Source organism: Besnoitia besnoiti, chromosome III, assembly GCF_002563875.1.
Source record: "Besnoitia besnoiti strain Bb-Ger1 chromosome III, whole genome shotgun sequence".
NCBI lineage: Eukaryota > Apicomplexa > Conoidasida > Eucoccidiorida > Sarcocystidae > Besnoitia > Besnoitia besnoiti.
In genome coordinates, this window is record NC_042358.1 from 1,239,390 (window position 1) to 1,252,398 (window position 13,009).

General features: G+C 59.7%; 1 protein-coding gene across 1 annotated transcript; it reads right to left on the reverse strand.

Moving 5' to 3' along the window:
• Positions 1 to 1,440: 1,440 nt before the first annotated feature.
• BESB_044930 (uncharacterized protein) lies at positions 1,441 to 11,218 on the reverse strand (the record flags this gene model as incomplete). Its single annotated transcript, XM_029362944.1, has 13 exons — positions 1,441 to 1,531; positions 1,925 to 2,096; positions 2,746 to 2,814; positions 3,057 to 3,114; positions 3,757 to 4,148; positions 4,323 to 4,384; positions 4,808 to 4,874; positions 5,307 to 5,384; positions 5,953 to 6,050; positions 6,385 to 7,018; positions 7,205 to 7,829; positions 7,872 to 8,090; positions 8,855 to 11,218. The coding sequence occupies 13 exons, from the start codon at positions 11,216 to 11,218 to the stop codon at positions 1,441 to 1,443; spliced, it is 4,929 nt and encodes a 1,642-aa protein (XP_029220310.1).
• Positions 11,219 to 13,009: the final 1,791 nt, after the last annotated feature.

Here is a 13,009-nt window from a genome sequence, read left to right on the forward strand (position 1 = left end):
ATCGCGAACAACGCTGGTGGAGACGGCTACCGTGGCACAAGGTCCCTGTGTTAGTGTATCGGCGGTCGTCAATGGGTGCCTACGGAGGAATATTACTAAGATGCAACAGAAAGCTACGACGACAAATGTGTGGCGTTCTGTCCCCGCAAAGCCGGGAGCAGCAGCCAGTTTTGCCTCACATGAGATGCGGACGCGATGGATCTTCGCACCGCAGAGAATTCTCGTTGAGAGACAGTAGCTGTAGCTTCTCTTGTCTAGCTTTGTCCTCAAGGCAGGTGCCGAGCACTCATTTGGGTCCCGCCAGGGCAGCTTTCCCACAGAGCACTGAAGGGCATTTGAATGGCTCGCCCGGCAGAGAATTTTGGTCTTCTCAGCACAAGCGGGCCGACGTAAGAGACGCCACCTGTGTCGTCGCCTTCGAGACTCCTGCGAATGTGGTGATTAAGCGTGATAGAGTTGCTTGCTAGCTACGCGCCGCATTTGCTGTGCAAATCGCTGATGAATCGCGGGATGCTGCGGGTCCCGCTCCGCAAATAGCTGATAGAGTTCGTGAAGTCGGTTGAAGCGACCGACGCAATGCAAGGGCTTCTCCGCTGCTCGTGGGCGACTTCCCAACGCGGGAGAAGGTGAAGGCGCAAGAAAGGTGGGTGAAGCAAAGAGAAGGAGCTACGACAGTGCTTGACTTAAGAGGTCGAGGGACCAGGTGCTGCGAAAGCAAGAAGAAAGGAGAAATGCTGGATGTAAGCCTCTACCATATGCAAGGGCTCGGCGACGCGTCTGCGGCCACGCGGAAACCCTCTGCTCACCGACTGTGAAGGCGCTGAGCCGACAATGCAGGCGAGACCAAATAACGCCTGTGCTAAGGAGGAAACCAGCTCAGATAGGACGGCAAACCTCTTTACGCACGCAACGCGAGGAAGCTCGCAGTGACAAGGGAGAAAAACTAAGAGCGCCTCCCGAACAAGCGGCTCGCACAGAGGACCGCGCTGTCCACGAGTAATTAGGGACAGAACACGAGAGCCACCAGGTGAAGAAATAAACGGACAGCATTCGCTGACAGCCCCAAGCGGTCCGGGCACCCGTGCTCAAGACAGAAAACTGAGGACTCCGTATGTAGACGAGAGCGACGCAGCATCTTTGTTTCCTCCCTCGTCCCCTTCGTCAAGACGAACTCCTTAGCGCAAAGGATCCCTAGAAAAGGAACGCTCTGACGGCTGCGACGTGCGTAGTCCCCTGTACCATCACCAACAACCGAAACGTCCTTCACTCTGTCGCACGCACCATCACTCACCCCCCCCCCCCCCCTTTCCCCATCAATCTCCTCTCTTCTACGTGAGCGAGAGCAGTCGAGAGGGTACATTCCCCAAAGCTCCAAGTTTTCGCTGTTTTCAATCCTCCTCTCTCAGCCAAGTCGCGGAGAAAATGCCTTAGGACCCACAGCTACTCATGACTGCCTTTGCCGTAGCCTCTGAACCGAAATTTCATGACCTGGTTCATGCGCGTTGATGCTCCGTCGCTCTGCACACCTAGTCTAGAAAAAAAGACACATCGGAGAGGCGTTTCATCTGAGGAGCGCCTTTCGGACAGCTAGCTGGAGTAGGTTGCATGCTTACTCTGCTGCAAAATGTCATGCATGCTGAAAGATCAAGCAGTGGACAACCAGTATGGGGTTCGCGAAACCCCCCAACCCCCCCCCCTCCCTCCAAATTCGGGAATGACTCCCACGCATGGCAGAGCTGAAAGGCTACGGGAGAAGCAAATCGGCGAGAGAGACAGAAAGAAAAATCGAGCCTGTAGTACCGCAGCATGCGCAAGCAGACTCTGTCTGAGTCGTAGCCCGGCAAGGACATCCGCCGGCACCATAATGACACAGCTCCCACCTCATATGTCCACCCTCCACGTCTGGCTCTGCTCACGGGCGCACCTTGTTAGGCGATGGAGCTCCTCGGTCTGTTGCATGTCATAGGCGCCCACACAACGTTCGGCTACGCCATCTTGCTGGTGCGCCCTTGCGTGAATGGTCTTCTTTCGGGAGACGTCCAGAAAGTCAAGGGCGTCGGCGTCCGGCAAAACGACAATGTCGATCGAGTACGGAACTAAGCAAGAACCCACAACACACGAGGAAGCCGCCCCCGCAAGCGAGATGTCCTGTGTCCTCGGTCTGTTCCTCCCCTTGAAGTGCACCTCATGCCAATCTAACATATATGCATAGATATCTACACATAAGTTTACAGATGCGTGTTTCCAAAAGATTTAAACATATCATTTTATTTTTTAATTATATAATAAAAATAATTGAATGTAGTTTTAACTGTTTTACAAATATCTATATTTGAATTACAAAAAGAATTTGATTTTAAATTACATTTACTTATTTCTTTTTGTGGAACTTTAAGGAGGTGGAAACGCCCATGAAATATGCTACGCATGAGCACTTGCACGAGTTTTGACTCGTACACACGCCCCGAAAACTGTAGCACATCCTGGCTTTGCTTCAGGCCAGATGTCTAAAATGACATTCGTAGGAACACGCATGCGTATATACGCATTCATTTGAATAGTGGACTCGTGCAAGCGGCGGGGGCAATTACCACAACATAAGCAGACAACAATGCACATGCAGATGAACGAAACAAACGTCTATGCAGATGTCCGCAAATGTGCAAAAGTCTAGACAGATGTCCGCAAATCACACGTTAAACGCATCTGTGCATATTTGTGTAGGTTTTGAAACAGAGGGCTTACAGACGGAGATTTCATTGAGGACGCGGTAGCCGAGCAGATGCGCGACAGCTGCTACTTGGAAGTGAAGTCCTGGCGATAAAAAACAAGGACAAGCAGTGCAGCCCATCACTCAGAGAGACTGACGAAAGCGACGCCATGTGACTCTCGCAGTCTCTCTGCCTCTGTTTTTCCAAATGTTTTTTCCGTCTTCCAGCAGGCGAGTCCTTGAGTGAAGGAGCTTCTGGAAGAGTGGATGAGGGCGTAATTGACCGTGTCAGACAGAAAAGCACTTTTCTCTCTCTACGCAGGGCCTCTATCCCTCCTTCTCCTACCGGAGGGCACGATCTTGGCTCGGGCAGTTGTGCGGCCTTTGTTGAACAGTTGGTCAGCCTGAGGGCGGCGAGCAGAGAAGCGAGAAGCATGCAGAAGAAACCATGGGCGCAGCTATCGTATATCGCGGCGTGACATACGATAGCGGACACAGCCCTCCACTCGTCATCCGCCGCAAAGCAAGAGAGCGGAAGATACACGCTGGTGTTCGACGAATTCCAGCCATGCTTTCTCTTCCAGGAAAATTTTGTATAGCAGCTGGGCGTACTGGAACAAAGTTAAAATCTTCACGATGTGACAATCACGCATCTCGCTCAGATCGGAGAGATTAACCCTCCTTCAGAGGCATGCAAGCGGCTCGGGCTTGTGTGCATGCCCTTTTTTTTCATTTCTTTTTCATTGCGGCCTTCGCCGCCTCTGGCTGCTCGCGCACCCTGTAACCCAGACAAGCCCTTCTGCGTCGCGATGTGTCTGCTTGCGGCTCGGCGTTTCCGCTCTCGTTCCGGCTCTTTGAGCGTCGCGGCAGAAAACCCGCCGTGCCCCGTCTTCCCTGCGCGCCCACCGTCGCCGCCACCGGCCTCGAAGCTGAGTCTTTCGGCCTCTTGCTGCAGTGTCTGCCGTGCCCTTTCTGCCTAGTCTCTGATGCACTGCCTTCTTTCCGTCCAAGTGCTCACGTCTGCTCCCGCGCCCGTCTTCTCTTACCAAGAACTTGAGGCCCGTCGACCACTCTTTGGGGGGCGTCTGGAGGACCTCCGGCGGAGGCCGCACCGCCCAGGCGAGGGTTTTACCGCCGGCTTTCTGAGTGCCTGTAGCGATCCACTTTTTTGCGAACTCGGGACGGATGTAGGAGCTCATGTCCACTCCTGTGAGACGGTGCTTGCGCGCGTTCTCGACGGCACGCAGGTGGTCCTGAATCGTCAGCGCCGAGCACGGAAAAATCGCCCGTGCGCACGTCGTTAACATCGCTTCGCCGTGGCGCTTCAAGGGAGACTCGTACAGGCGCGTCAAGACCTTGTTCAGCAGGCCTGCTGAACCAACCGACGCTTCGTAGACTGCGTCCTGACAGACGAGCGAGAAGAGCAGCGTCGTCAATCCTGCGAAAAACGGAAACCAGAAACGACCGCCAAACCGGCAGAAGTGGACTCCGTACCAAGCGAAACACTGACCTCTATCCCCACGCCGCCCGCATGCACCCTCCCGCGTACTGAACTGCTTGGGACGCAGGAGAGGCCGCGCACGCCTCGTCTTCGCAACGCCTCGAGACGCACCTTGCGAGGAAAGGCTGTCGAACAGCAGCGCGTTCGTTATCCAGTTGGTCTCAGTCATGACCCTGAGGAAGGAAACAGGGCAGAATCAAACGGCCTCACACCCACTTCTCGCCCCCGCCTACGCCTTCCGGACGGCAACGCCCCGGCTGGGAATCCCGCTGCTACAGCGGATGGAGCCGGCACGCATACAGCGCCGCCCAGACAGACGCATGCATGCTTGCGAAGACCTCCACCGCGACCACGCACCCGCCGGCCTACGCGGCGTTCTACACACCAGTTTATGCGCTGCTCTGCACAACGGCGTATGTAGGTATATACAGAGAGACATGCAGAGGCCACCCATGCAATAGCATGTTTATGCTTGCTCGTCGCTGCAAAAGGCGCAATTCATACCATGACGCGGAGTGTCGCACCTAGCAGAAAGACTTTGCTTGGTAAATGACGCGTGCTTCACCTCCTTTGTGCCGGTATCTAGAACGCCTCACCGGATAACAGACTCCTCTCGCACACCCAACGCAGCCAGCGAGAGAATGACACTGGAGACGGCGATACCTGGAGAAGTCGCCACAAACACAGGGCACAAGACAGCGACCGTCCGGACGAGAAAAAGACGGAGCTCTTCGCGTCCTTCACGCTACTCTGCCCCTTCCAAGCCGCTAGCGTCGGCGAGCCTCGAGGCAACCCCGCACAGGACAACTCCGGGTCTAGTCGACCTCGAAGGCTCGGTTTCCACATCGGACGTTGAACTGTATTTACCCCGGAGCAACCACCGGTATCCATAGTGTCGCTTCGCTGTGGATATGCCTTTCAGGAGTTCCGGGCAGGTGACATCCATCGAGAGGCGTGCACATCTATTTACGTATATATAGGCGTCAGCGTTGAGTATGTGAGGTGAAGGGCCTTCGCGTGTTTACAGTCTCGCGGGTGTGGAAGCCTGGCGCTGAGCGGGCGACGTAAACGCAAGACTGGAACACGTGTGCTTACTCGAGGCACCTTGATGACGGCGATGCATGAACTCATTGACGAGGCCCCGGACAACCTCTCTGTCATCGAAGCGAAAGTCTGAAAACCACCGGCGACAGAGACACGCGACGGACGCCAGTGCTCACGAGGAGGCCTTCCCGCCCTTCATGGCTCCCCCTCGCGCCCCGCTTTGCGAAGTGCGAAGGCTTAGGCGGCGTGGCATCAGATGGAATGCTCTTTCGCGCCGGAAAGGCTGGGTAACCAGCACGGGAAATCCGAAAAAGAAAGCAGGGGCGAGCCGTGCGAAGCCGCGAACTCCCCGCGGATGCGCGTGGATTCAGAGGCCCGCTTTCAGACCCGTGCAGGAATGCCGCAGGGCCCACTACGAATGCGTCTTTGCTACTCGGGATAGCAGCAGCTGAGTTCGCGAAAGCAGAGACTCCACGGCGTCTCACGAAGTGCTAACTTAGGCCGTTCCGGCACGTCGAGGCACTGCGCTCACAAAGAAACCTATGCACAGGCCTACTGCGCACGCCTTGACGACCCCCACCGGACTGGAGGTATCACACGTAGTCACAGCGTTCGTGTCTCACATGCGATCATCACGAGGTCCTGCTGAGGCATCCGACAGAAGATGGACTGCGAGAAGATCTGGTTGGGCACTTACAAGAGAATGCATTCAGCGCCATGCTGATTTGGTGAGACTCGAACTCAGGAAGCAGCTTCAGAATGCGGGGTTTCAGCTGAAAGAAGAAACGCCCGTGCCTGTCAAGATGCCGCATGATCACACGGGAAGACAGGAGACCATGACGGCGCTCCGAAGCCGATCACGCTCGACGGACGACTACAAGAATGCAAATGCATGGCCCCAGTCTGCGGGAGGCAGGGGGGTGACTCTGTTGAGTCACCCCCAGCAGAGGAAGGCGACCGGCACGTTCGCGGCAGTCATACTCCGCCGTAAACCTGAATATCTGCCGTATCTCCCATGTCCACGCGAGATGCGGTGGACTTTGTCTGAACGCGTTGCTGAAACAGGTAGACCCCGATGCACGGCAGAAAGGCACGGTCTCAACTGCTCGCTCAAGCGGGCGTGGCTCACCCCTTGAGCCTGACTTTGCTGTAGGCGTTCATGAAGCTCGTGATCCCCTGCGGGGTCATATGCTCCTGTCTGGCGATGAGTTCAGCGATTGCGCGAGTGAAGAGCAGAAAAACGGGATTGTCCACTTGCGCAGCTCCTGTGTCGACCCCGGCGTTTACCATCGCCGCACACACTTTCCGCACGTTCGACCAGTCCACGACATCGTGCTCAAGGTCGCTGGAAGGAGACGAACCGGGGGAAGCCGCAGAGGCAGAAGCTGCGGAGGCGGAAGCCGACGCAGATGCAGAGGAAGCGACGCCCTCACGCTCGGCGCCGCGGCGCAGACCGGCCGAGAGGTCGTCGTCGGGACGACTCGCTGCAGACTTGGAAGTGTTCTTTCGCGTCGCCCAGGGGGCCAGCGTGTCCGTCAGTTCGCCTGTGATGTCGCGGTCATCGAGAGGCACCAGTTCGGCGGCGACCACCCGCGCAAACGAGTTGAGGAGGTTAACGAGCTGGCGAATCTCGTCGTTGCGCAGCGGCTTGAAAGAGCGGACGCCTTCACCTGCCTCGTCTCCGTAAGCCGGACGCGAGGGGGGCGGAGGAAGCTGCGCCAGAGAAAACGTCTCCTCGAGTTCGTCTTTCGAGTCCTCGACACCTGCGCTCTCTCTCCTGGACCTTCGCAGCCCCGCCTCGCCTTGGTCGCCGCAAGTGTTCTTCACCGCGGCCTCAGGGCCCGTCCTCGCGCGTCCTCCTTCCCGCGGCGGCCGCTCTACCAGCTCCTCCTCGCCTCCCTCGCGGTCGCCTGCCTCGCGCTCTGTTGTCTGCCTCCGCTCCGCGTCACCGCCCGCTGCGTGCAGCTGCGTTCGCTGAGGAGGGCCTGGCAAGCCAGGTGGCGCAGTGAGCGACGCCGAAGAGGGGAAGAAGAGCCGCTTCCAAGTGCCGCCTCGCACCGCTGGATCAAAGTACGCGACGACGTCCGAGCTAGTGGCTAAGTCGTAACTGATCTCCGCCGACTTGAACAAGTCCAGGCAGCTTGCCGGCAAAAACCGGCCTCCCCGTCCGCTGCCAAGCGCGTCCGCCTGCGACTGTCCCCCCGCGGGGGCTACCGCACTCGCCCCTCCAGCGGGCGAGTCTGCAGACGCGGCGGAAGAAGGCGCCGCAGCTTCTGCGCGCTCCAAAGCGAGCATCTCATTCGCGTCGATCCACGTGCCACTGGAGTCGAGAAACTCCTGCTGCCTCCACACAGTCTTCGGCAGCGCTGTGGAGGCGCGAAGCGCGATGCGGTACCACAGCGAGCGCAACCCCTGCGGATCGCACTCCGCGAGGAGGTCTGCAAAGCACGCGGGAGACGAAGACACGGAAGCGGGCGAGGCTGGTGCCAGAGCGCCACCCTCTTCGGGCTCGCCGAGCTCCCTTTGACCCGTGACGATCTTGGCTCGGACCGCCGGCAAGCGCCCCGCCCCGGTCTGCAGGCCCAGGCTGTCGCTGCGCCGGTCAGAAGCGAGCGCGAACGGCGCGCCTTCGGGCTGCCGCTGCCGCAGCGCGCTCGCTGTCATCATTTCGACTTTCTTGACGAGGCCCCCGTGTGCAAAGTGCAGCCGCGCGAGAGCGTTGGCGACCAGCGTCAACTGAGAAAAGGTAAAGTCGTTCAAGAACGTGGACGCGCGCCGCGCCAGCACGTTGAGAAACCGAATCGACGCGGTGTGGAGACCGCAGACCGACGTCGCCTGCGCACACGGCAACGCCAGAGGAAAGACGAAGCTGCGATCCAACAGGCGAGGAACCTCACGTGCGCCCGCGCCGCGTCAGCGTTCTGCGAGGACACAACGAAGCAGAGAACAGCGGAGAGAGCGAGGAACCAGAAACGACTACAAACCAGACCAATGCGCGCGAGCAATCCCTAAACTCTTAACGGACAGAATCAGAGGGTGAGACGAAAAGGAGACCGTACTGGAGACAACGAGAACCAGCAGGAAACAGAAACAGACGCGGGAAGCGGTTCGGCGCGCGGAGGGAAACGCGTTGCGGACTGACGACCGCGACTAGGCGTGAGAGCTGTTTCCCTTTTCGAGCTGCCGAGATGCCACAGAGGTGTCTACGCAGGTGAGTTCGAGCCAGCCACGCAAGAGGAGAGGGAACAAGTGCAAAGCACGAAGATGTCGAGTTCCGCCTGAAGACGCGCGCAGGCCGCTCCCGCGCAAAACGCGTCTCTGTGACGGAGGCATGCGCGCAGCGACAGTCAGCGAACGCTGTCCGCTCCGCAGCCGTGGCTAGCGCAGTTGCGGATGCCGACACAGGAGTCTGAAGGGGTCTAAAGCTGGAGTGTGCCGAGAGCGTGAGGAGCTCGTCCAAGCGGGCCTTCAGGGGGGGCAGGCCTGGCTGCGTAACTCGACGCATGGAAGCGAACGATGGCACGCGCGGGGTCCTGGAGCACGTCCCACCGCATCGCGGTTGGCCATCCACTGCCCCTGGGCGTCTGTGCGTGCGTTACCAGCACAGTGAGCTGGACCGGCGAGGTCTCGTCGATGTTGAGGATTGTCAGCTGCTCGATGATCGCCACGAGCGTCCGCGTGTTTTCGTTGTTCCAGAAGGAGAGGGACGGGCAAGTGCGAGCGAGTTCAGCAACGCTCCCGCCAAGAAACGTGAGCGCGACCATGTGCAGAGCTTCCTTCCGCTGTGAAGGCGGACAGTTGGAGGGGTCTTCGATAGGCGGAGACTGCGAAGAAGCGGCAGCCGGATCTGTCGAGGCAGAGCCCGAAGGCGGGCTGCCGTAAAGCGAGAATGACACGGGCCTCTGCCAGGGAATGAACGACGCAAGCTGTCGAATTTGGTTTTGTTGTTTATTCGCCGAATCCTTGTCTTCGTCCCTGCCCGAAGGGTCGCCCTCTGGCCGCGTTCCCGCGAAACTGAGGTCGGGGAAAGCGGGGCGCAGGAGCCCCCTCTGGCGGGCGTCGTGCTCTCTCGCCTCCTGGGCGAGAAGAAGAAGGCGACGAGGAAGGAGGTGGAAAATATGGAGGAGAAGCAGCTGATGATGGAATTCCAAGACCACGAGATGGCGCAGCACCATGACCAGCTGCGTGGACGTCAAGCTTTCGAGCGCAGCGGGTGCTGCCTTGGTCGTCGCCCCGCCGACTGGACTGGTCGAGGGCGAAGCGTTGCGCAGCAGCGCTTGCGTGAGCGCATACAGAGCCCGCTTCGAGTCGAACAAGTTCTGCAGCGCTGCTGGCGGCAACGAGGCTTCTGGTGGCTTCAAGGCTTTCAACTTCGTATACAGGGCGAGCAGGCCTAGGATTTCTTTCGCGGTCATTCGCGTTGCGAACTGGCATACCAAGTCGTTCGTCTCCGTCCACTCGCACCGCCACGCTCCTAGCTCCCCCGACAAGAGCAACTCCTCGTCCGCGTGTCCAAAGGGGTCCGGGGTCGCGCCGCCCGTCGAGGTCTGCGTGCACAGCGAAGAAGCGGAAGACGGCGGCAGAGACGCCAGGCGGTGCGGGGCTTCGTCGATAAGCCGCCGAAGTCGGGCAATAACTTGAAGACGGGGAGGAGGCGCCATACCAGGGACCGCGTCCGCTTGCTCGTGGCTTCCACACGCGTGGCACGCGCTTCTCCGTCGGCGAGCCAACCAGTCGTGCCCCACCGCAGAGGCAGGGCTCTCGTCTTCGAGCCAGCCGCCGTCGTCGCCGACGGCCGCCATCTGAGAAATTCGGACATCGCGCTCGCCGTTCTTCGCATGTTCGCGTCCTTTGGGGGCCGCATACTCCCCGTCTCCTACGTGCCGCTTGCCCCTGTCCGTGAGCCACATGTCCCGCAGCTCCTGAAACGAAGCCTCGTCCTCGAGCGCGAGGTCCAGTTGCTCGCGTTCTCCAAGGGCCTTCAGGCAGCCCTTGGGGCGGGCCTCCAAGCCCGCGCGGCTCGGCCGCGACACGCGGTCTTTCATGCTTCTCTGGTGACCAGCAGCTCCCTTAAACGTGGAGAAGAACCGCGCGCCCTCGGGAGCCCTCGATACCGGCGCGCGTCCGGCGCCACGCACGAGTTCGCGCGCGCCGGCGGCAGTCCAGCCCACGCCGCTCAGCCTCGCCTCGAGCCTCCAGAGAGAAGGCGGCAAGCCCCTCCCTCCGCATGCATGCACGCGCCAGAGGTTCGGCTGCGGGTCTGCCCCTCCGCTGGTCGAGATGAATGCACCGAAGCGCCTTTGTCCTCTCCGGCGACTGCAGGCGGCCGTGCGTCCGATGTGAGACCGGCAGCCGCCTCTGTCGTCGCCGTCAGCGGCTGAGGCGTCGCACAGCGAAGGGAAAAGGAGGCACGAGCGGCCTTCGCCCCCCCTGCTAGAGACGCGCCGACGCAAAGACGCGAGGCACGGAAAACAGTCTTCGAGACCATTGTGCTTTCGATGCGTGGCGACGGAGGCGCGCACGGTGCTGGTGATCGAACTCGAGCCCGTTCGCTGGGTTGCCGCCGCGAGCGGGACGTCTCGAGGCAGGAATGAGGGAGAGAGGAACCCCGTGCCAGGCAGGCGGCACGCAGACACCGTCGCCCCGCCACGAGCACACATCCTGCTAGAGTCGCGAACTTCACACGGAATTGGGCTCCTGACGAGACCGGCAGCGAACCTGGAGGGGACCACGCCTCCTAAAACAGGCAGCCGGCCGCGGGGAAGAGAAGCAGCGGCCCTGCGAACAAGTCGGGACGAAGAGAAGCTGCACGCCGCACGAGAGAGCGCCTCCCCCGACGAGGGTTCTGGAAAAGGCTGCGGCGAGCGCGGGGGACAGCAGTCCGCACGCGAAGTGCGAAGGCCAAAGGGCGAGCGTACCACGAGTGGCGCGCGAGGTGCAGGAACAAAAATTATATGCGCCATGGGAAATACGACGCCAGCGGACTGCGAGAAAATGTGAACGTAAGGGAAAGAAACGGAAGGCCGTCCCACGCGGACGCGCAGCGTGTTGTGTTGTGAGGTGTGCGATGCCTTTGCGCGCCGCCACCGCTGAGGCTGGTGTCAGCAGCCGTTGACGTACCTCACGCCTGTCTGCGCCACGTTTCTGCCATATGTACATTAGGCAGGCAAAAGCGGTGCACTTGAGGGCGCGGGTTGGCAACCCTTCCCCTCTGTGGATCCTGAGTTCAGCGCGGGAAAGGGCGACGACAGGGGCACAGCCCGAGTGGCTTCCAGCGCTGTCGGCTAGGCCGCGTCCCACGTAGCGAAGACAAGGCGAGGCGAAGGCGAAGGGAGGCCGAAACGGCGACACGTCAGCGGCGCAAAAGTTCACGTGCGTCGATCTGGGCGGAAGCCCTGCTGGCCGGCGATAGAGCGCTCGACGCGTCGGCAGCCCGATTGCCTGGGTGTCGGCGTCGCCGACTCGACATGATGCGTCACAGCCGTGCGGCCCTTCTCACTGAAGGGCTCTGTTCTTCAGCGTCCCCTTTGAGGTACCAAATGACCAAAAGAGTCGTTTAAGGTGGGGACCCCCGGACGGTGCCGGGGCTGGCAGGAGACAGAGACGATCGGGCCGAGGGAAAAAACGCCAGTGAAAAAAAGCGCGCTTGAAAGCACTCTTCAGAATGAGACACGGAGAGTGCCGATCCCTAGTCGAGTGTTAAGTACTCTGGTTTGGGTAAGCAGCGTCAAGAAAAGGCATGCACAACAACCGCACGTTGAGCAGGCGAGGCCGCTTGAATAAATGTTAGCGAGTCGCCAGAGTCCAGCTTCGCCTGCGCCGACTGTTTCTTCGCGAGAATGGCCCAACTGAGACGCCACGGATGGCAAGCTACCCCGAGACGACGTTCCATGGTGGACGATTGCGGCGTTTCGCCCCAGAAGATCTAAAAGAGCTAAGGCATGCAGAGCATGCGCTTGCTGTACCGTGTTCAGCCCATTGCATCACCCAACTGGACAATAGGCCTCCGCGCATCATCTCTATCCTAAGGAGAATGTCTTTGCTTGAACCCGGTGTGGTTGAGGTACCGTCAGCGTGTCACTGGATTTAGAACAAACCGCGTGACGAGTCTACTGAAGAGTCCATTTGTGCGCTCCCGGACTACGTTAGGGTTGCATGCACAGGCGCGGAACGGTGGAGTGGCGCGGCAGGCAGACGGGGTCTCCATTGCCGAGAAGCAAGCTTGTCCCCAGGAGGCCGACACCCCTAACTGTTTCTTCGCATTTTCGCGTGTGAGCCGTCCCCCTGGCTCGGCGTTGTCAGACACATGAAGCGAGGATCCCGCAACCGCCAAGGGGTCAGCGAAAGCGCTGCGCACTCCCCTGGCAGCTGGAAACACGGTGGTGTCCGGGCTGTCCCAAAGATAATGCGATACTGTCTGAAACTACAAAGTACTGCGCGAACAGCGCAGCACACTGCTGCGGTGCTGCAGGTTATCTCGGTGGGAGGGCGCGCACGGTCGCTGCTGAGTGTAGGATTGTCGTGCGCCATCTGCGACTGCACTGCGGGCAGGCAGTGAAATCTAGCAAGGCTACTGAAACGCGACACGCTTGTCGCGCAGAACCAGCGGGCTGCAGCAGAAGTGAAAGTGCTGAGGAACCTGCGTACCAGGGTCAGGGCTGTCGCGTGGTTTCACCGGGACTCTCCGCAAAAGGGCCAGCGGTGCACCTGCTGCTCTCCCTGGGACAGCGTTGCACCGCAGTGACAAAATCCTC